A 24,964-nucleotide genomic window follows, 5' to 3' on the forward strand; every position below is an offset into this window, starting at 1 on the left:
TATACAAACATAATGAAATATAGCATACTCGTAGGTGAACATTATTAGTTTCGGTTAAGATCATTACTTGCAAATCAAATTAGTTAAAAAAAGGAAAGACTAGGCCAGTCTAAACGCAACGTTAACCTATTAAATAATTAAAAACTTACTTTTGTCTAAGAAAATAGGCTTTCAAGAATATTAAAGCTTCAAAATCGAAACTCGAGAATTCTCGAGCTCCGGTAATTTTTTTCTCGTCTCGAATGAAGCCAAATTTCTCGAGTTTTCTCGAGTTCGAGAAAGCTCGAGCAGAAACCCTATTGTCAAGTGAAACGAAGGTAGAGATTTCGCGAAACTAAAGGTTCTTTGTTAACTCTAGTACAAAATCCATACTTATTCAATATCCATATTAATTATAAATACGTAGCGTAAACCTGTCTGTTCTACTGTGACATTTTCTCGCTCACACTTCTAAATCGATTTAGATTAAAATGTATCTAGGAAAGTTTGAAACCCAGGGAAAAACATATAACCGGGATTTTGAACAAAGCGATAGGTACCTACAGTCTTTACGTGACAGACTAAAACTCCCATGAGCTACAACCCGGTCGGGTTAACTGCGCACCTGACGGCCGTGACGTCACATCGACGCTCTGGTAGGGACGGGGCGAACGCGGGGAGCAGTGCGGTTAAGTGGGAGGGAGAGTCGCATTCCAGCGAGGTGCGCAGTTAGCTTGATCGGGTTGTAATAAACTAGTGTAATTTTTTTTTAAGTTAATTAAAATGGAGTGAAACATACCTAAATGTAATATGCCCATAATAAACTGCACTACGCCAGTCAAGAAACACAGGAGTACAGCATAGTCTGCGTTTCTATTCTGGATCTGTTGGTACGTCATAAGCGCCATCAGGGCTGTGGGGCCTAGAGTGATGTCCTTGCATGACCCGAATATTGTGTAGATGAAGCATCCCATGAAGGAAGAGTACAGGCCATCCTAGAAAAAAAAAGATAAAATTAAGGTTTTCAGCTGCATGCCTGCTTTGTACGGTCCGTAGGCAAGTAGCTATCGACGCTTAAGTACTAGTAGTTTGTGTAGTTTCATTATAATAGATCGACTCGTGTGCTTCTAAATACCAAATATATATACCTGGTATGACTCCCTAATTGTCTGAAAATAATACGATTTCACGAAGGTTTCGTTGACCCCTGTTTAGATATGGGTTAGCCCCTATTCCGTAAGTAGTCCGATACTATGATAGTTGTTACGTTTACAAACCACTATACAGGGTGGAAACGAAAAGTGATCTCACTCGATTATTCCTAAGCTATACATGATATCGAAAAACTGGTTACTGATCTTGAAAGTGCTTTACGAGCTCTTTCAAACGGTACATACCAATAATAGGTTACAGGATAAACTGGATCTATCTGAAAATTCAATGTTTCCAGCTATAGTTATTACCTGAGGGTCCAAGCCAGCCAGTGTTGCATAAGCTAACGCTTGTGGAATGACTGTCAGACCGACTGTGACTCCAGCTATGAAATCCGCCACTCCCTTCTCGGAGTTGTACAGTGGAAGCCAGCTCGCTATCGGGACTCGTTTGTACATCAGTCTTTTGCACCATGTCTGCCTTTTCAGACGTTGCTTCGACGGGGAAGACATTATGTTGGACCTGCAGACAAAAGAAAATACCATTAATCAGGCTGAACTGCAGGATTGACAGATTGTTGACGTTTGTTAAAGATAAAGTTGATGAAGATGTTGCAACTCAGCCGTAAATACTAAGGAACTTTTCCAAGAGTAAACAAAACTGTACGAGTATCAATACAAAGAGAAAAACAAATATCTGCAAAGAAACACTTTGATTTTACAAAATTGAAACTATCATATCGATAGTTCCACTGCGAACTCATTGTCCCCGATATACATTGTTCTAGTTCTGAATGGGATTGCTCTTGACAAAAATAAAGATATTAACAGTACACGTCACAGGAAACCTTTGAAATTCCTTGTTCCCGATAAACAATACAAAAGTAGACAAAAAGAAACAACACACAAGTTGTACGGGCATGATATAATAATAAATTGCGGGACAAAACTTCTTAACATTGTTCATTTCCTATTTTCTGTGTTATGAGACTTGTAAGCGAACTTTTGTTCTGAAAGAAATGAAATAGGTAGCCGGTTTGAATCAAGTTTCTTAGTTAATTTTCATAACTGTCTAGCCTACCTATTATTATACCAAATTGGATTACTAAACAATATTCTTATGAAAATACTAACTGCTTAACATAGTCACATAAAGATGTGTTGTTACGTTTCTTTCTTTGTTTGTCAACACTTAACAACACGAATACATTACTTACTTATACATACTAATACTTATAGGTTTGGTAAACAAATCAGTACTCTTAAACTAAGAAAAACTATAAACTAGATAGATAAAAAAGTTAATCACCAAATCCACTAACCAAGTAATTTCAGGAGAACATTTAGACAGCAGATTTAATTTAAGACCCTTTGTGTCGCGTACTTCCAATTTCCTAATAAACGCCCAGTGCTAAATACGACCGGCGAAAAACAAAGGCCGAGGCGGAGCGCAGAGGAAAGGGTCACAATAATCGATGTCTCTTTGTTTTATTGTTCCAAATTACAAATATTAAAGTCCTCTATAAGCTTTTGTGTAAATAAATGAAAATACTCCGCTGCCGATGTAATTTTAGATCGTTGTCTACCACACTGGACCGGCTTAAATTGGCATGTCTTTATTCAATACTGATCAAGGACACAAAGAACAATCTCTGTTCAGTTCCAAACCAAAGACCAAAGTTCAACATTAATAAGTCTCAAAAATGGCCGGTAAGTCTCAAAAAAGGATATTTTTTGTTGAAAAAAGCATTTACTATAACTACACGAGTTACATGTTTTTAGCTTGATGTGCCGTCGAAGATATTATTAGATTTATGAGAACGTGCGTGAAAATGAAAATTTGGTGGTAACACAATTGCGCGGTCAGTGTTTCGGCTTAGGGATGGGGGGAACAAATCAATTACTGTCAATTCACCTCTTACAAGATAACTATTGGGGGGGAAAATTACCCATTAGGGTGTGGGGAGACTGGGACAGGGGTGTTGGTCATGTTCCAGATAATATTGTGGTCGGTTGTGTTAATTTGCGATGAGATGTTACATCGGTCTAATAAAACCTTGGTGAACAATGTCGGGGGGAGGGCTTTGTTGCCTAAATCAGGTGGGTCTAACCAATTATTTGCCAAAATTGGGTTGAGGATTTCCATTATCCTCTTGTTTGTGTTTGTACAGCTTGGATGCTGTTAGTTGTATCGTTTGCATCGATATAATTAACAATATTGGTAATCTATAAATTGTTTCGAATTGTTAATTTTCTAACCTTGGGATCTTTCAGTGTTTTGTTGAAACACCACCTGTGTTTCACACTAAGGTTTCTACATTTGTGTGTATTTCTAGTCGTGCGTGACAACTGCTTCCACTGGCAATTTGTCATTTGCTATATCATCTTCATCCATGATTGGCCTTCAGACAATTTATTCCGCTAGATAGTTAAGTCCACAAGTTTTCAAATTACCTAACAGTTGCTTTAGCGTAAACCATAGGTAACGGTCAAATTGTATGGTTTTAAATGCATGCATGTCACATAGCGGATTTTTATTTACTATGTTACAATAGGAAAATATTTTTTGGATGTAACAAAGCAGAAATTATATGATATAACCTCTGTGTTCCAAATCCTACTCAACCAGTAATTTTAAAAGAGTCGTTGCATTTCAATGTATGCAATATTTACGGAAATGAATAAGATAATCAAATGTATCTTAAAAAAAGCACGACGAATCTTCGATGAAACATAATAACAAACACTTCACTCTAGCACGGTGAAGAAGTGCAGTCGATAGTTCAGCACCTCAGACTGCTATAGGTACGTTTATATTGGAAAATAGCATCTATTAAAACACATTATAATATGACACAGTGTTAAGCTTAAAACACACTTTAAAGCAGTTCCATTCCTAAAATATTGACTTTGGTCCACGATTACCGTGACTGTAAAACCAGCCTTACACCCTGTATTGACGTTTGAGGTAGACCGTTTTTTGTATGCGAATATTGCAGTTCATACTTCATACGATAGCCTTTTGAATATTTCATACATAAATACATTTGTTACGGCCCTGTCGCATAAAGCTTCATATTCAAATTTCGGCTCAATAGGTTAAGTTACTCGTATTTTCGAGATTGCGTGTTCAGAGAGTGAATGAGTAACCTTTACTAATTACTTTATCTACAAGACCGGGGTTTAATTAAAGAAATCTTAACCAAGCCGAATGATACTCGTATGATCGCAGTTTTACTCAATACAAATAAGCTAGTTTTTCAAGAAAATGACACGTGCTAGACGACTTAATATCTGAAGTTTGCCTTGAAATGCCATTTCCTGATGGGGCACTTATACGATTACAACGCAGTATACAGATTTCTCTGTGGACCATCTTATGTGGATATTTCCTATGCCTACTTCTTCCGTAAGGGTTCAACCCTCCTGTCAGATTTACGACTTAATCAGACCAAGGGCTTAATGTGCCCAGTATGGAATCGTAGTTCTTTTCATGCAATCAGGTTGACTCAAGCCTGTAGTGTATTATAAGCAAACGGGGGGGATAAATACACAATGTGGTTTTAACTAAGCGTCATAATGCTGGAATCGAACTTAGGCTCTTCTAATTACGGTCTGCTATAAGATGAGGTTGGAATTATTCTTGATATTTGATTTAGCCACGCTAATGATATGATATAGTCAAATTATCACTTCACGGGATTTATTGCAACAATATCTATTTTAACGGTAAATAAAATATTTACCCTCCCGACGTTTCGGCTCGGTTGCACATAATAGTTTAAAATATTATGATATAGTCAGACTGAGATTGCGTCTATACTGAAACAGACATAGATATGAGTCGGGTTTCAAAAAAATAATATTTTTTGCATCCAAATAGATTATTTATATTTCCAAGTTAACGGCTAACCTCACAAAGGATATAAAAATTGGTGTCAATGTTATGTGATGCGTCTTCAACACAGCTAATTTCTATTCGCATGTTCGACCTATGTCAAAATTTGGAATTCAATGTTAAAACAATAAAGTAATTATCATTACATCTTTGGCACTGGTTAAGGATTGAAATAATTACAATAAAAAAACAATATGTAAGAGTTTTTGAAACATTTTAGCAGATACTTCAAGGGTAAAATACCCAATGACAACCGTTTAGCTTTCTAATAAATCTAGCTCTTACTTACTTTTATCGGAGACCGAGATAGATAACCGTGGGAACACGCCGCGTTAAAAGTTACGCTATGTTTATGGTGTTGACAGTTATGTAATTTGCAATTATGCCAAATGCGCGACCCGTTCAACCGCTTTCGAATCAGTATCCAGATCAGATCATGTTGAACAAGTAGTGCAAATTAGATTAAATTATTTGCTACTAAAGTATTTATGGTCGGTCGAACTGAGGTCGAACTTTAACATAGGTATAAGTACCGTTTATAGAAATTCGAATTTTTAAAACATCAAGGAGCTTTTACACTGCGCTGAAATTAGCCAAGTAAATCCGCCATCAGGTCTTAGTTGCCTGTCTTTAACAATAGGTACCCTTCGTTACGATCAAAACAAAAGAAAAACAATCTTGCCGATTTTATCAAAGTTCAAGCCTCAAAGGGTCCTCCACACTAAGTAGGTGCGAGTATGTAACTATGATGTTCAAAAAGTTCAACCATTTTTGTGCTTACTTGTAGAAATATTGTCGAAACCAATAAAAGTCATATGCTCCACAAGATTATTTGCAAATGCATGGAAATATCTTTTCCGACCTCCACTTGAGCATTCCCCGGGGAGACACGTCATCAGATTCAACTATCTGCTGAGCCTTAGTGGGTAGCTCGTGTCCACCAGCCCCTTTTTCAGTGATGTCCATCTATCGATTGAAAATATCGATGTAGTAAAGGATATCGATTGAAATTTCTTAAAAATGCGTCGAAAATTTTGTATTGAAATTACCTAGGTACCTACATTATTATAGGAAATCATAATATTGAGATTACAGAGGACAGAGTTTAGTATATTTTTATCATAATATTTAAAATAATTCTAAATATTATGTTTTTATCGCATTCATAGGCAGGCATATGAAAAGTCAAAATCATAAAAAAAATGATAATGATAAAATCAATAAAGCTGCGTTGTTCAGAAAATAACGCCTCAAGGCAAACATGAGATTGTAGTTTAGCACATTCATGCAATTTTTTGTTCGGCTCGCATACTTTGTTTAGTTTTTATTTGTATTGTCTAGAACTGGAACTAAATGCTGCTGTAATCGGCAACTGAACAGTGATATTCGTTTTTAATCAGTATTTATTACTTATTAATTTAACAAGATTTATAATTCTACACACTTTATTATGGCAAAGGTGTTATTTTTTCAACGTTTTTAGCTTTTTTTATATTACAGTAGTAGGTACTTAATTATTATGAACAGTCGAATAAATAAACTAGCAACTAATCTTTTTTTCTTCGGTGACGTAAGTGTAAATAATAAGCACGAATATAAGAATCTAAAAGAAAATTGGTCTGTATTATTCACTTCTGATGCCTTGTGCTCAGTATGTACTGTACTGTAAGAAAATCCGCTCTTCCTACTCTTTTAGGGGAGTTATCCAGTAGTATCGATAAACTATCGACGGATCAAGTTTATCTATAGATTCAACTGACATCACTACCTTCCAGCGACGGCTATAAATCATGTTAGCCAAGTAATTCGTCTATCAATCCGTCTCGCGATCCGTCAACGTCGGACGCTGATGCGGATGGAACTCAAACGTTTGTAACGACTCAATACGTTCATCGATTTGGCAGCTTTTGTTATTAATTCTAACAAGAATCGAGTGAATTATGCAAGCAAACAATCAAGATTGTGTAACACACCACTGGAGCAACTATAGACCAAAGAGAAATTGAAACCATAGGGAAAGTAGAACTTTTTCGAACATTGTCACTAAGGAGATCTAAGAACAAAGAAAATAATGTCCCTTTTTCCGTAACTATGTTAGCCGAGTAATCCATCTGTTGTTTATAAGTAGCTGTCTCCCAGCCTTGATAGTTGGACAATGATGTGGTATTGTGGAAGAACCTCGAAAAGTTTGTGACGTCACGTGTAGGATTCAATAAAAAAAGCTACCTGTATTTTTTTTATCCACAACTAGGAAGCTCTTGGCCTGTATCTCACCTGATGGTAAGTGATGATCAGGCCGAAGGTGGAAGAGAAGATATAAAAATATACTTCATATAACAGAATTTAGATTAGAACTTTACCAGTCATAAAATAATCATATTTTTCATTGTTTCTGGACTTTAAGACAACCGAATAAGGTATAAAATATGGTGGGAACTATATTCCCACTGACTTATAAGGGCTCAAATCACTGCCAAAAATAATGAAAAAAATATTTTCGAGGTGAAATCATAATTAATAGTTGAATACCAAAATAATATTTTTCTTTCCCGCTTATATTCTTCCAATGAGGTAATCCCGCTGAATTAATAAAACTCTTACGGATTTATCCCAACTTCCCACTTTACGGATTTGTTCCAAATAATAAATGAATTATCTTCGCCCGTGGATATTTTTCCTTTCCCATTGAGACAGGCGGACAGCGTAATAGATATTATTAGGATAGTCCGTTACGATTTATTTCAAATCGAGTGGTATCACAGCCAACGCCTATAAAAGAGGCACTCGGCGCATGGGACACTCATTTGCCCGAGCGACTCCGAGCGGTGAGGTTGTTGGATTGGTGATCGGCCCGATTTGCAGTAAGTCGTATCTTTTCATTATTTTTGGTGGTGATTATTTTTGTGTAAATTAGTGGCTGTTTGATTTGATTCCAATTTCTTTGTAAAATCATTATTTTGAGTAAATGTTATTTTAGTTTGTTATTTGTTGTTTTTTTAATGCTACCCGCTTCTGGATCCTAAAATCAGAAGTGGGATAGGCCTGTGCCCACAAGTACATTTGATTTCTTTGTCAATTATGCGGAATTTGAACAGCCACTAATTTGTTTTTGTTATAATGCCACGATCATCCCGTTCGCGTGAGAGATCGGACTCCAGTGAAACGTCGCGTCGTAAGGCCAGGCGCACTCGTAGCAAATCGCGCCGAGGCCATAGACATAAACACCGCTCGCGGTCGCGTCGTCCTGCGTCCCGTCATGTTAGATCTCGATCGCGTACCCCCGATAACTCGGTGAAACTGGCGTTAGGTTCGATAATTGCGCGATTGAATGAGATCGAGGAGAGTAACGCGAGCATGTCTCAAACCCAGTTTCCAATTGCTCATGCCAGCACACCTCAACATAATAACGACACTTCGTCAGCCAGTGCCACACAAGCCCTGGCAGACGCACTTATTGCAATAAATCGAGTAAAATCACAAAATTACTATGTGTCAAATTTTGATCCTGCCGTTAATGATTTTGAGGTGTGGTGCGATAAGGTGGAGCGAGCTAGGTTAGCTAACCACTGGGAAGATTCAGAGTGTCTGTCGCGCGTTGCTAATTGTTTAAAAGGGGATGCCAAATTATGGCTAAACGAATGGGCTAATAGTGATCGCTCTTGGTCTAATTTTGTGAAAGAATTTAAGTCGCTTTGTCCTCCCAAAATAGACTACGCTCAAACACTTTTCGATGTCATGAATACTTCTTCTGACAAGTTTTCTACTTACGCTGAATACGCACGACGATCACTATTGCGCCTGCGCATAGTTAAAGGTATTAGTGAGGAACTTATGGTTCAAATAGTGATACGCGGTATTAACGATGCGCAAGTGAGGGCTGCGGCTGCGAACGCCAACCTCACGACAGAAAACTTAGTCTCGTTTTTAGCTATTTATGTCAAGCCTGGCTGTAGCAAAGACAATCGACCTTCTCATAATGTTTTTAGAAAACGAAATACCAACCGTAGTGAAAATAAATGTTTTAACTGCGGCCAGACTGGACATATAAACTCAAACTGCCCTAAAAAGCGTAAGATTCCTGAAACTCAGCCAAAAATAACGTGTAGTTTCTGCAAGAAGCTAGGACATAGGGAGAGTGATTGTTTCGCCAAAGCTCGATCTGAAGGCCAAAATAATAATCAACGCAAAGTCAACTTATGCAAAGAACTTTCTAAGTCAACTAAAAATAATGACGTATGTACAGCAGTGATACAGTGTATACCGGTAGACGTTTTGATAGATAGCGGGGCTTTGAACGTTTCGTTAATATCTTCGGCGGTTCTTAAACACTTTTCTTGTTCAAAGAAACAAATTCACTGCGTTCTTAAGGGAATAAGTGATAATGAGATTATTGCTCACGAATATGTCACACTCACAGTTGAGTTCAGCAATATCGCTCTGGATATAGATTTTGTGGTGGTGCCTGCCTCTTGCATGAATACGCCAATCATTATCGGAACCGACGTCCTAAATAGGGATGGTGTAACTTTTGTGAGGACGAAAGATCAGCGGTGCTTGACGCATTCATCCAATACGATCTTAAACGTTAACTCTGTTAATATCAAAGAGCCTAATAGGGTCGGCACGCCTCTTCAAGGCGAGGAACTGGATACTTTGATGACCGTAATAAACGATTTCTCTTCGTTTTTGGTAACTGGCACGGCTACTACTACGGTAAAGGCAGGCAAAATGAAAATGGACTTAACGAGTGAGGTTCCAGTAGCCTGTCACCCCTACCGTTTGTCATATCAGGAGAAACTTAAGGTTCGCGATATTGTGAGGGATTTATTGGATAGGAACATGATCAGGGAATCTGACTCCGAGTATGCAAGCCCAATCATTCTGGTTAAAGGGAGGGATGGCACGGACAGGATGTGTGTGGACTTTCGAGCACTCAATCGCATTACTATAAAGGACAGATATCCACTTCCATTGATCGAGGATCACATTGACCGCCTTGGATGCTCGAAATTCTTCACCAGCCTGGACATGGCGTCAGGTTTTCATCAGATACCAATAGATGAAGACTCAATACACAAGACTGGGTTTGTTACTCCGGAGTCACATTATGAGTACGTCAAAATGCCATTCGGACTATGTAATTCACCAACAGTTTACCAACGAATTATCAACAACACGCTTCGAAAGTTGATCGAATCAGGGCACGTCTTAGTATACATTGATGATGTACTCATTCCAAGCATGACAGTTAGTGACGGCATAGCTTTGTTGCGGGAAGTGTTAACTACCCTTACCGATGCTGGATTTTCGATCAATCTTCAAAAGTGTTCCTTTCTGAGTAGCGAAGTAGAGTACCTAGGTCGCGTCATTAGCCATGGTCAGGTTAGGCCGAGCCCCCGAAAAATTGAAGCGCTAGTAAATGCACCTACTCCGACGAATGTTAAACAAGTGCGTCAATTTTTGGGTCTGGCTGGGTATTTTCGGCGCTACATCAAAGACTATGCGACAAAAACTGCAAGTATCTCACGTCTTACGAAAAAAGACGTCAAATTCACTTGGGGACCTGAGCAGGAGGAAGTCCGCCAATATCTTATAACGCAGTTGACGAGTGAGCCAATACTTGCAATTTTTGATCCTAACTTACCGGTCGAGCTGCACACAGACGCAAGTAGTGCTGGATATGGGGCTGTACTAATGCAGGTACACTCTGATGGTAACAAACGCGTGGTAGCTTATTTTAGCAAAGTTACCCAAGGCGCAGAAAGCAGATACCACTCGTACGAGCTCGAGACGTTGGCGGTTGTCAGAGCATTGCAGCATTTTCGGCATTATCTGATAGGCGTAACTTTCAAAATCGTAACCGACTGCAATGCCCTGAAAGCCACCGAGCGTAAGAAGGATCTGCTTCCGCGGGTTGCTCGCTGGTGGATTTATCTGCAAGATTTTAACTTCACCATTGAATATAGAAAAGGCTCCATGATGGGCCATGCAGATTATTTGAGCAGAAATCCACCAGCGATGCAAGTCAATCATATTGATCGACCTTTAAATTGGGCACAAATGGCCCAAAACGCCGACAATGAGACCCAGGATTTAATTCAAAAGCTTAGAGATGGGCTCCTTGACTCACGCCGATATGTGTGTCAAAACGATCTTTTGTACTACCGTTATTCACCTGTAGGTGAGGAGTCGCGCTTATTATGTTTCGTCCCTAAAGGACATCGCCTGAGCTTGTTACGCATTTTTCATGATGAACATGAACATATTGGAGCCGACAAGACTTTGGATCTCATACTGAAACACTTGGTTTCCGGGCCTTAGGCCCTTTGTTCAAAAGTATACCTCACATTGTCTTATCTGCATTTCAAAGAAACGAGTCCCACGAGCTCCTCATCAACCCATTACTTCGTGGGAAAAGTCAGATGTCCCCTTCAATACTGTTCATGTTGATGCGCTAGGGCCGTTGCCGGAATCGAATGGCTACAAGTTTGTCCTAATACTAGTTGACGCATTCACAAAGTTTTGTATGCTTTTCCCAATGTATCGACAAGATACAAATGAACTGAAACGCGTCCTAAATGATGCAATCTCATTGTTTGGTACACCGAAATTGTTAGTTTGTGACCGAGGGCGTATGTTTGAAGCGTCTAGCTTTACTAACTGGATATCCGAATTAGGATGTGACATCCACTACATAACGCCAGAGATGCACCATGCAAATGGTCAAGCTGAGCGTTATGTACGGACCGTCCTCAACCTGATTCGTGTTGAAAGTTATAACAAAGACTCAGCCTGGTCCGAGGCTTTGCGAAAAATTCAGTTAGTTCTTAACATAACTAAACAGAAAACCACTCAAGTTTCAGCATTGTTTTTGTTAATCGGAACTGATACTACCACTCCTGTCATTCGTGCGCTGATCCGTGATGTTGCTGTTGAAAACAACAGCCCCAATCTTCAGGCAATGAGGGAGATCAGTAGGAGCCGAGCCAAGGACCTGCTTAAGAAAAACAAAGATCAGCAGGACTCTCGTGTTAATCGTCATCGGAACCCTCCAAGAGTATTCAGACTGGACGATCAGGTCTTTGTAATTAAATACTCCCAATCAGTTGGAAAGCTTGACTCGGGCATGCGAGGCCCTTACCGCGTGGTCAAGGTCTTACCAAGCGGGCGATACGAGTTAAAGCTTTAAAGCGGCGCGCGTGGCAAGACCACCCAAGCAGCGGCCCAATATATGGTGCCTTGGAAAGGAGAGTGGTGCCCTGAGAGTTGCGCTGCCTTTTCGAAAGTAAGTTGTGAGACTGTCTAACACTCCTATGTTTCAGCTTGCTTTGTATGGCCGAGTGTGAGCGTGTGTGAGCCGAATGATCACGCTTTGCGCACCGGGCTGAGAGGGTTCATCAGCCAGTGCCATGGGGCATGCATCAGAGATGCTGCCTTGCAGACGTACTTTTTAGTGCGTTGGGGCTTCGGCCTTGCAGACGTACTTTTTAGTGCGTAGGGGCTTCGGCCTTGCAGACGTACTTTTCAGTGCGTAGGGGCTTCGGCCTTGCAGACGTACTTTTTAGTGCGTAGGGGCTTCGGCCTTGCAGACGTACTTTTTAGTGCGTAGGGGCTTCGGCCTTGCAGACGTACTTTTCAGTGCGTAGGGGCTTCGGCCTTGCAGACGTACTTTTCAGTACGTAGACTGCCTTGCAGTCTTTGTGGTTATTATGGGGTCTGTACGTACAGATAGGAGTATGAGAATGAGTGACACGTGTGTATGGAATTCTTTGGAAGTATGAAGCGTTAGTGCAGTTGACGAAATAGCTAAGCTTGTGTGTATTACTGAAAGAGGGCCTTGTATGTGTGAGGAATGAATGAATAGGCACATGTTGTGAGACTGCTTTGTAAGTCATAATTTATTTTACATCTACAGGCTATGAGGGTGATGATGACGATGTTGAGGCTGGCCCTTCGGCATCCCATGCTGACTCCGAGGGTACACAAGATACGCCTGAGGAGATACTTCGGGCAGATCTCGCGCTGAGTGATGACGATGACCCGGCTGCAGCCGTGTCACCAACTTTCACCGGCTCTTCAGGAGACTCCACGCAAGACACGCCTGAGGACATACTTCGGGCGGATCTCGCGCTGAGTGATGACGATGACCCGGCTGAGGCTGTGTCACCGACTTTCACCAGCTCTTCGAGGAACTCTTCTTGAAGATGCGGCCGGGGACGGCGCACGTTCAGGAGAGGCCGTATTAGGATAGTCCGTTACGATTTATTTCAAATCGAGTGGTATCACCGCCAACGCCTATAAAAGAGGCACTCGGCGCATGGGACACTCATTTGCCCGAGCGACTCCGAGCGGTGAGGTTGTTGGATTGGTGATCGGCCCGATTTGCAGTAAGTCGTATCTTTTCATTATTTTTGGTGGTGATTATTTTTGTGTAAATTAGTGGCTGTTTGATTTGATTCCAATTTCTTTGTAAAATCATTATTTTGAGTAAATGTTATTTTAGTTTGTTATTTGTTGTTTTTTTTAATGCTACCCGCTTCTGTAGGGTAATTCAAGTGCAATCTGTCATTTCAATCTATTCTATTTGTCATTTAGCTTGTTTAATCTGTGCTGAATAAAGTGCACAATATTTAAGCAGGATATGGTTGCACGCGGATTTTTAGAGAGTTAAATCTTTTGGCCAATAGAAAACGTCATAATAGTTATTATATGAACTGGGATTGGTCAATGACTTTTGAAATTAAAATCCGATGGCCTGAAAAAATCGGTTTTCCAACAAACGTCAGTTACGCGCAAGGAGGTTTAGCTATTTATCCATCGAAGTTAATAAGGGAGAAGACATAAGACTAATTTTATTATTTGCCTGCCGCGACCCGGTTTTTACGAACAATGACGATGACGAACGATGAACCAGTAACGAGGAGCACACTTAGCAATGCTTCCAGGTTGCGCCTCGGTATCAATTAAGTAACATTTTCCGTTAAGTTTACTTTATGGCCAACTAAAGGACTTTTGCCGTCTCCATGGACAAACTCGAAGTATGATAACTACAGTCATTGTCAAAATTTTGCACTGCCATTGCCGCTGGATACCATATATCGCTACTATATTCATAGATAATAGACTTTCAGTTAATCGTCAAAATTGACATTGTTTTTTAAATAACAACAAATGGTATGAATTTTTAAATGTGATATTTTTATAAAGGTAAGTCCCCAAAACAACATTTGATAGCCTATTTTCTTTCGTTGGCATCTAAGTTCCTGTTTTCTACATATATGTTACTACTACCTATTGGATAAGTAACTAAGAACTTTGTCGTTTATTCCATGTGAACAAAATCCCTAAAAGCCCATTTGTAATAATATTCTTACTAAACACTGCTGAAAAAGGACTAAACTTCTGAGCTATGAACGTATAATCCAGTAGCATTAAGTAGGTAGGTACGTATAGCGACGTTGGAACTTGATATAGAAGTTAGCTGTTTTATATTTTTTTTCACAGCAGAAATCTTTATCTTTGATCTTAATATCTGATCGTACGTATTGTCTTTTAAAATATTACATTTGCCTAAATAAAAATAACCGACCTGCTGCTTATGTAAATTATAATTATTTATAACCCTACTTACAATGCATAACAATCATAATTAGGTATTATTTATAACCCTCTTAACAATGCATAACAATCATAAGATAGTTTGGCGTATAAGTAGGTAGGTAGCATAAAGTTATTAACTTTATGGTAGGTAGGTACTATCTAGGCCGAGAAGGTGGAAGCGATCGACCCGGAAATATTCTCAACCATCTCAACTATCATAATATGTATTTAGAACAGTCCCTCCTTACCAATGATATTATAGATAATACCATTGCTCCTTACCATCAATGCAATCGAGCAGACAAAGGACATTGATAAAAATCGCCCTAAGATTTTCAAAGACTTAGTATGTACCATAATTTTATGTATATTTTATTTATTTACTTGCAAGTGTCCAAACCTATCGGACAAGTTGCAGTTCGAAAAAATATTTTAAAAGTATTTAAACGAAATCAAAGTCACCGACATATTGACAGAGCAGAGACAGAGATGCGCTTTTTTAATTCGATTTAAGTAAATAATGGTATGATCGATTAGACTAGAGTCTAATCATTAGACCTTTAGACGGGCGCAGATCCGCCGCGCCCGCAGCGCTTCAGTGGATTATTGCATTTTTTTATGTATATTTAATCACATTTATTTACCTACATTTACATATTTACTCTTTTCTTTAAGTGTAGACACTGTTTATGTATAAGTCCACTATTGCATGCCGTGGCAACCTATAATTAAGGCAGCACTTAGATTAAGTTAAATACGTTGTAAATATTGATTGTCTTCCAGTGTATGTCTTGTTGGTTGTCCTATTAAATAAATAAAATAAATATTTATAGCAACACAATGTTTAAAAATAAAATTTTTCAAAAACGATCAATTTAATCGATTATGTCTATTCTAAATGGACATCCCTATTTGTTAGTCAAATTGTCATTCACTCGCATCACCTTTTCTCTCTCACTCACTCTTGCTGTGTTGCTGTCTTGCTTGATCCTTCTTTGTGATTCGTTTGTGTTTTAGCTTTTATTTTCGGAACTTTATTAACTACAAACTTGGCTATTCAAACGGACTCTGATTGATTGCAATAACGACATACTCAGCCTGGGATTTACTGTTTTTGTGTGGCTCGGCCAAGGCTCGGCTGGTGGTTCTATGGTGTTAGAAAATGAGCAACTTAATTATACACAACAATGGGCAGCACCTCGATCGGTAAGTACCTACATTTTGCTCTGCAATCTTATGAATAAGTACTAGCCTTGCCAAACTTCTGAATTGCCATTCTCATGGCGGGTTGTCTTGAAATGAATGTTCCGCTATTATCTGTGGTTCAACCCTGGACAGTGTGGACTACTGTGGACAGCCAGGCCCGATTCGATTGTAAGAAACTAGTCGATGGTACAGCGCAATGGAGGCATGAGCGAAACAACAATTAAGTTGACAATCCAGCTGGTTTTGGTGTAAATCTAAGGAATTATTTACTTTGACACTATCTCCCTGCTCTCAATGAAAGCTTGTTTTGTTTTGTTTTTTGGAACTAAGACTACTAGATTATTATTTTTTGTAACTAAGTTTGTAACACGTCATAATTAATTATTATAACAACAATGCTTATTTACTAAAGCTGTTTAACCCTACCCTCTGACCCAAAATTCTACTAACAGCACATAATATTGAATTATCATTTTTTTTATGGTTTGCGGCTCAATTTATTCAACGCACAGGAGTATGTGTGGCATGGCATGCAATGAATCTATTTATTTTTACAGGTTACAGCTCATGATCTTATATGCACAACATGTTGGACCCAAGCCCAAAATACAACACAAATGCATCTACTTCAAATCTTAGCAGAAAATGTGTGCTTTGCAGTAGAACACTAGAGCCTAGAACACGTTCACATCAGCTCATGTCCCTGAGAACTAACACTCAACATCATATTAACATCAGGAACATAATTGTGGAACGACTAACTCCATTAGAGGTAATGCACGCTAAAGTCCTTATTTAATAAAATGTTATTGGCTATACAATCAGTCTAATTCTTGTAAAGTTATTGGTTTCTGTAAATTAATACTAAAATAAAATAATTTAAGTGCGGGACATTAAAAAACTGATAATTTTTTTAAACTTATTTCTAATTATTATTATTTTTAAACAGGTTACTGCAAATGACTATATCTGTGGGGCTTGTCACTCATTATTGCAAAGAGATACCACACCTACTTCACAAGACTCTCCAGATATGCCAACCGGTGCCCCGGTAGGTCACCAACAAGTTTGTGTTGGATGTGGTTGTTCATTATTGCGAACTTGAAGTCATTGTTTGGATACAGAGAATAATCAAGATATATTAAACATTGTTCGAAATTGGATTCAACCCAGAGAGGTAAGAGCCCTGCCAGTTTTATAATACATAAAAATAATTATGCCGGTTTATTATAATAATAAAAAAGGTTTTTTCCGAATCAGCCTTCCCATCCTTCAACTCCTTCCATTGCTTTCAATCTGCCACTACTCTCATCCATACAGGTTATACAGGGTGGAAACGATAAGTGATCTCACTCGATTATTTCTAAACTACACAAGATATCGAAAAACTGGTTACTCATCCTGAAAGTGCTTCACGAGCTCTTTCTAACGGTATCAGTAAATAGTTACAGAATTAACTGGATCTATCCGAAAATTCAATGTTTTCAGCCTCCATAGTAAATGTATGCCAGCCACACAATATTAAAAGTGTTATAGATCACTTATCGTTTCCACCCTGTATAATACAAATAGACTTATATTATTAAAATATTGCAATATTATTACTTACATAATATTAAACATAATTTTTACTATTATAAAGCCAGTTAAAAATTCCCTGAGCCAAATAAACTCAGTAAAGTTTTATTTATACTTCCTGCATAACAACAGACTACTCTTTTAAACTACCACTATTCTCACTCTCAATCCTCGTTCCTCATTCATCCCTTTCGTTTCCTCCATAGACCAATCATTCCTCATCATTCAGCGTTCAAATCATAAATTATCTTTCATCACTCATCTTACTATTCCGTTACACACAAAAGTCGTTAATCCTATATAAATATTGCTCTTCTTATTGTTGAACTGTGAATCTGATGTTTTATTTTATTTTCAGATTCGTCCTTCAGATCTTCTTTGCCATAGATACTATCAGAGAGCACGAATTACTACAGTTGGTGCTTATTTAATGAAGCTGAGGACCGGTGATTCAGATGACAGAATAGCTACATTACTTGGCATTTCAAGGAGTACTCTTACAAAATATGTAATGAAAGCACGCAGTATGATGGAGGAACATTTCGTACCAGCACATTAAGGCCCGGTTTTTTGATAGGGTTACAACATATTAGTAGAGAGGAAGTAGCCCAAAGAAACCTTTATGTTCCAGTCTCTTTTCGGGAAGCCAGGAAACGATTTACCACAAAGAAAGGCTATTGTCATCATGGATGGTACATACATACATTTATGTGCAAAAAAGTAGCAATTATGCATACCAAAAAAAAAACTTATTCCCTATACAAATATCGGAATCTCGTTAAACCATTTATGGTACTTTGTTGTGATGGCGACATCATTGATGTATTGGGCCCATATTTAATAGAAAATGTAGAACATGACCATTAATAAATAATAAGTACCTACATACGTATTTTCATTTATACCTACATAACTGCCTACTTACCCTTGGGTCGGAATAAAGATATTTTTGGATTTAAATGTAAGTAAAATATATTAACTTCTTTTTAAAAAATGTTTGGCTTTTCCGTAGGCATTCCTATTTTTCCAATACGCAAAGTTCTATTTGCTGCTATTCATACGGTTTGACAAAGGGGTTCTTTATCGATCTACGATTTAAAGTGTAATTAAGACGTCTCTCCTACATATCTATACCTACTTATAATAAATCTGTAGAGAGGTCAATTCTGTACATGAAATATAATTTTCAAAATAACTATCAGGGGGTGATACTGATGCCAAAAATGCAATCAGTAAAATTTTTGTCTGTCTGTCTGTCCGTCTGTATGTTCCTTATAGAAACAAAAACTACTCGACGGATTTTAACGAAACTTGGTACAATTATTCTTCATACTCCTGGGCAGGTTATAGTATACTTAGGAATTCTCACGGGAACAGGAATTAGCGGGAAAATCCTTTTGTATGAAAAATCTAAACCGCTTAAGTTAGACGCTTTAAATTTCGCACGTAGGTACTTTAGTAAACTAATTCCCACGGGAACGGGAATTCGCATTATTATACATATAATTCTTGACAATAAATAGTTTTATTAGCAACTAGCGGCCGCCCGCGACTTCGTACGCGTGGATCCCGTTTTACCCCCTTCATCTATCTTACGCGGTTTAGATTTTTTCGTTCAAATGTTTTTTCCCGTTCACGTGGGAATTTTGCAATATCCTGTTGTAACTAAGCTTTAAGTTTATTAAGATACCTACATGTCAAATTTCAAGCGTCTAACTAAAGCGGTTTAGATTTTTCATACAAAGGGATTTTCCCACGAATTCCAGTTCCCGTGGGAATTAGTTTACTAAAGTACCTACGTGCGAAATTTAAAGCGTCTAACTTAAGCGGTTTAGATTTTTCATACAAAAGGATTTTCCCGCTAATTCCTGTTCCCGTGGGAATTTCTAAGTATACTATAACCTGCCCAGGAGTATGAAGAATAATTGTACCAAGTTTCGTTAAAATCCGTCGAGTAGTTTTTGTTTCTATAAGGAACATACAGACAGACAGACAGACAAAAATTTTACTGATTGCATTTTTGGCATCAGTATCGCCCCCTGATAGTTATTTTGAAAATATATTTCATGTACAGAGTTGACCTCTCTACAGATTTATTATAAGTACCTATAGAAGATAGAAAATGGAAATGTACTTCTGTTATGCTAATAACCTCAAAATCTGAAGCATTTTTCCTATTGTAACGAATCTCCCGCTTATCCGTGCTTTAAGTATCTACACTAATATTATAAAGAGGAAAACTTTGTTTGTTTGGTTGTAATGAATAGACTCAAAAACTATTGGACCGTTTTTATTAAATTCTTTCACCATTCGAAAGCTACATTATCCACGAGTAACAGGCTAAATTTTATTTTGGAAAATAATAGGGTTCCGTAAAATATGTAGGTACCTAATGTAGGCCACGCGCGCGAAGCCGCGAGCGAAAAGCTAGTGGAGTATAAGGTGACAATCGTTAAGTAATTTCACATATAAAAATCATTATTTCATTGCTTGGGGGTCTTGGGGCGAACGATGTATGGACGCAGAACAATATCCTTTATTTTCAAATTTAAGCAAAAAGCATTCTGTAGTTATTAAATACCTATGCTTATTTGCACCTAGTTTATCAATCACCATGTTAATTCCATGCTTTCTATCCAGTCGACTGCTCTAACGACAAGGGTGGGCAGTCGTTGAGATGACAGCGCGAAAATCGTCGGCATCCACTAATTATGACCCTTATGTACCACTATATTGACAAAGTTCTCCGTCTTCGTACGCGATATTGGAAATTTGGCATCTACCATCGGCTGATCTGACATTAGGCGTAGTCTGGCTTTGATATTCAATTTTCAACTGTATTACCTTGACAATCAGTTCAAAATTGATTACTAGAAAATTATTTGACAGACGATTTCTACTCTCGACAAATGCATTTGAATTAGCCCACTGGATCCTAAAAATATAATATGTAATTAATATCGTAATTTTGGCACGTGGCACATACATGATGCTACGTTAAGTTTCCTTGAATGCGGAAAAGAAAGAAAAATAGCGGTATGTATATTATAATTATATCTCGTAATGAATATGAATGAAAATATATTCCTGATGTTTATAATATTAATCATATAAAAAGTTCGAGAAAACTTAGGCCAAGTTTAATAAAAAATACAATCACTTTTTTTCCAAAGTGTTTCAGTCAATACTTTCATGTCGAAGTGAAATTGTGCAAGGTCTAAATTATACTTGTTGTGATGTTGCACAATCTGCAAACACACGGCAAAAAGGACGACCATAATAAAATGAATCTAAAAAAACTATTTTCTCCCAACTAACCGACGCAGAAAATGTAAAGTTATCTTTTTCCATAACATGAAAAAGCGCAAGTCCCACGTTATAGATTACGAGATCAAGCGACAGACAACAAACGAGGGCTTGTACAAACAGCGTTATTTTTATAGGAACAAATTGCCCTGGAAGCAGGCGCGTCGATTACGCGGGAACGATTTGTCGCGATCGTCGTAGGCGCGGCACGAACTCGTCATTAATACACAACTTGGCTGTTTTACTACAGCGGACTTTGGCGTGGTCATGAACGGGACACGCCGCTTTTACAAATAAGCCGGAAAATATGTCTGTTTTCGATGCGGTAGGTTTAAGGAACTGTTTACTAGTGTTTGTGTTTATCATCTAATCTTAAGCTGTGGAAATAAGACCTAAGTATTAATTCACAACTTGGCTGTTTCACTACAGCGGACTTTGGCGTGGAGTGTGGACATGAACGAGACACGACGCTTTTACAAATAAGCCAGAAAATATGTCTGTTTTCGATGCGGTAGGTTTAAGAAACTGTTTATTAGTGTTTGTGTTTATCATCTAATCTTAAGCTGTAGAAATTTAGTGTTTGTGTTTATCATAATTCTAATCTTAAGCTGTAGAAATAAGACCTAAGTCTTAATACACAGCTTGGCTGTTTCACTACAGCGGACTTTGGCGTGGTCATGAACATATGTCTGTTTTCGATGCGGTAGGTTTAAGGAACTGTTATCAGTGTTTATGTTTATCATCTAATCCCAAGCTGTAAAATAAGACCTAAGTTAATACACAACTTGGCTTTTTTACTACCGCTGACTTTGGCGTGGTCATGAACGGGACACATCGCTTTTACAAATAAGCCACAAAATGGCTAATACGGTAGCTTTAAAGGAATTGTTTATGTTAATCATCTAGATTCTAGGTAATCCCAAGCTGTATAAATAAGCCATGTAATTAATATACTCTCTCTGTTATAAATGCTAATCGTTTGATAGCAAGCAATTAAATCTAACATTGTCTTCATGCATAATCTCCATATTATAGTCTTACGAGTGTACCTATTTCTCTCTGCATGGTAAATATTTTCAACGATTGCGGGGAAGTAGGTAATCTTATATTTATTTATTCGCTGCAGCTCCTGAGTAGGCTAGTTCTGCGGAAACGACCACATATTGGAAATCCCGGTTGAGACGTGTGTAGTAAACTAAATAAGAATAACACATTCTATATCGTCACACGCTCTACTTTTTCAGGAAACATTAACATAGGTCAGTGTGTATGTATTTTTGAAGAATTCGAATCGCTACTCGCATTCTAATGCCCGTTTTCACCATCAATCCCTAATTTTTAAGTGACCCCTATAGTAACACATAACAGGAGTTTTGTTTTCATAGAGGTCCCTTTAAAAATTAGGGATTGATGGTGAAAACGGGTATAAGACTCGTAAATTGAAAGGCGAGTGCTACGAAAAGTGTGCGAACTCACATGATTATTACATTGTTTTCTAGTTTCTATTACGTTGCATTTGTAAGGTGTACTTTCATTTTACTTTATTGTGTTACAACTATTACATTTTCTATACAAAGTACGTAAAATTTACAAAAATTAATATTGTCTCTATACTCATAAAGTTAGTCCCGTCTTACACTTTAACTTATTAGTAACCTGCGCTACAGGACTGTAAAATAAAATTCAATTAATTTTATAGATGACAATAGCTAATATTGTAGTTATAGATAGCTGTTTAATAAATGTAAGAGTGTGATTACAGTTTATAATATTGCCGTGGTTTAGGGTCAGAAAGAGTTCGACTTACATAGGACTTGGTTGCTTGTGAATGGTGGCTATTTATAAATTGTATAAATAAATAAAACCTCGTGCGTATAATTTACACTTGATCCCAAATTAGGTCTCTTAAACACCTACTCGATTAGGCAATGGTTATAAATAAACCTTTTTTTATTGTTCAATAAAATCAAACCAGTTTCAATCAGGTCAGCGCCAATGTACCAACACTTTTCAATTAATTTGTCACTTCACTTCCCTACACTTTCCGGAAACCATACGGCAATCGCTACATTTCCTTGAAATACAATTTTAACTTGATATGTCACAGATTTATCATATCTTTTGAATTTTATAAAAGCTTTTTGACTGCAGGAAATAACTAAAAGAGCTTTCTCGTTGTAACTTTACTGAGACTGTTTCCGCTTACTATAAAGTTTAGTCCTTTTTATATCATTGTAAATTTTATATTTTACCTAATAATTAATTATTTTATTTCTAATTTTCAGCAACGGAAGCACATAATTTATCTGACACGAGAAGAGAAATAAGGCATAGTTAAAACTTTTTGTAAGGCGTTTCCCCATACTTACTTGAGGCATAGATTTATTTGATACATAGAGGAGTGATACAAGGAGTCCCTCCTTGACGTTTCTACAAAACACGGTTCTGTTTCCTGGAATACCGTTTGGGGCTACTGTGTATACATTGTTTTTACAACAGAATGCTATGAGTGAACAACATTCACAATTGAAAGTAAAAGAGTGTAAATTAAAGTAAGAGAGAAAATATTTATTGGATCTCTAATTGTATCTCTATTTTCAGAAAAGTCTTAAGACTTTTCTTTCATTCAAACGTTAATTTTAACACTGACTGTAATTCCATTGAAAACGAAACGGAAAAAGACATCTTATCTTAGAATGCGTTTCCCAACTTGTGCTACTTTTGGTAATAAAACATTCGTGTTTGTTTAGAATTAAGTATTACATTTACATATTTCATGAAAGTTAAGAAATCATTTTATGGCTGTGTTAAATGATTTGAATTTATTTATTTTAGTGAAATAGATAAGTATGCTTTCTTAATAATGCAACTAAAAATATTGGGAATCCTTTAAATTGAGGTGATTTCCAAGACAAGACAAAATCAACGCGCCTCCACTTCCCCACTTCCAGCTGTGACGAGGCAAATAACTATTCTCGTCATGCCGGTGACATTTTACCATGCATTAGAGTCCTCGGCGAAAGGGTGCGTTGAAATGGATTAGTTTTATCAAACGATGACAGTGCACATCTGCGAGGGTCCGCGAGGACCTCACGAACTTCCTCGTAACAAATTACGGGATCCATGTTAGTTCAGCGATTACAAGTCGCCGATTCATCACCCGGCGCTGACGGTACAGCACGTACTCCTCCCATCTATTTGAGCCCGCTGAAACGCGATCCGTCAATGCTATCGGACCTGCAGAACAGGAGTGCCCTTCGAACAACAAAATTAATTCCACCTTAGGACCAAACGGTCTCCGAATGGTGATTAAACGGACCCATTTTTTCAACGACAACAATAAGCAAGCTTTTTGCTAGTCGAAAAAATGAGGAAATAATCAAATACAACTTTATAAAACAGATTTCAATTTAAAATTGATGAGGTTTTATATTGGTATTTATAGACCATTAAAAATGTAGAGCCAAACTTGAAATAGACTCAAGTTCCGTGATGGGGCTAAAACAGACAATAAATAAGGCAATCGAAAAGCTATACGATGCGAAGGAGGTTATAAATCTAGAATAGTTTCTCGTGAACTCGCAGTGCTTGCATCAAACACTCCCTGGCGTATTTGGATTGTTAGATCTGTTTGTGTGTATTTTTACGAAATAACTTTAGTTGGAAGCCGTAAACTGAACAACTGACTGCTAGTTGAGGCCATCTCATGCGGTTGTAGCAGGTATACTGAACTAAATAATGCACGTATACGAGTAGGTACACACATCAGGTCGAGATCTTAAACTCTGTTACTTCAGATACAACACATTACCTAATACTCCTATCTGAAATGTTTGAATACGTAAACATCAAATAATATCCAAGCGAAATTGGAATATTGTGTAAGCCATCGAAGCATGCAGTTCAAGAGCTATCCTATTAGTATAAGATCCCGCTATACAACGACCTTCACCGAGATGCTTATTTGATGAAACATATTTTATATTCAATTTAACATGTCAATAATTATATTGCTTAAGGGTTGCCTAATAAATTTCAGTCCAGGATATGATTAATTAATAATTAAAAATAGATATTTTTTTTAATATTTCATCGGTTTGACTATTAAACAAACTCCATACCAATCGAAAGTATGAAGCCCATAGAATATGCAAACGTTAGGTTGCCTATTCTTTTCCAGTCATAACTCTCGGGTTGCCAGGTATAAACAGGTAAATTGATAGAGCATTTTGCACCGGTCTGATAA

At 37.7% G+C, this 24,964-nt stretch overlaps 1 protein-coding gene and 1 long non-coding RNA gene across 3 annotated transcripts in view; one reads left to right on the plus strand and one right to left on the minus strand.

The window, feature by feature from the left end:
* The window catches only part of LOC135074614 (uncharacterized), a 224,819-nt gene extending 206,538 nt beyond the window's left edge, over window positions 1-18,281 (plus strand). Inside the window, exons 1-4 of one of the 2 annotated variants that reach the window (XR_010257865.1) lie at window positions 15,601-15,834; window positions 16,392-16,606; window positions 16,784-17,011; window positions 17,771-18,281. This is a non-coding gene — a long non-coding RNA (uncharacterized LOC135074614). Of the gene's footprint in view, window positions 1-15,600; window positions 15,835-16,014; window positions 16,607-16,783; window positions 17,012-17,770 lie in introns of those variants that run through there. The other variant, XR_010257864.1, reaches the window with a different exon arrangement.
* The window catches only part of LOC135074613 (sodium-independent sulfate anion transporter-like), a 64,092-nt gene that overhangs the window by 29,973 nt on the left and 9,155 nt on the right, over window positions 1-24,964 (minus strand). The window contains exons 2-3 of the mRNA XM_063968970.1: window positions 1,443-1,653; window positions 779-974 (exon numbers count right to left, since the gene is read on the minus strand). Of these exons, the coding sequence (XP_063825040.1) occupies window positions 779-974; window positions 1,443-1,643 (397 nt within the window). The 5' untranslated portion in view covers window positions 1,644-1,653. The remainder of the gene's footprint in view (window positions 1-778; window positions 975-1,442; window positions 1,654-24,964) is intronic.

The sequence above is a fragment of the Ostrinia nubilalis genome, chromosome 9 (assembly GCF_963855985.1).
Source record: "Ostrinia nubilalis chromosome 9, ilOstNubi1.1, whole genome shotgun sequence".
In the NCBI taxonomy this organism is placed as follows: Eukaryota; Metazoa; Arthropoda; class Insecta; order Lepidoptera; family Crambidae; genus Ostrinia; species Ostrinia nubilalis.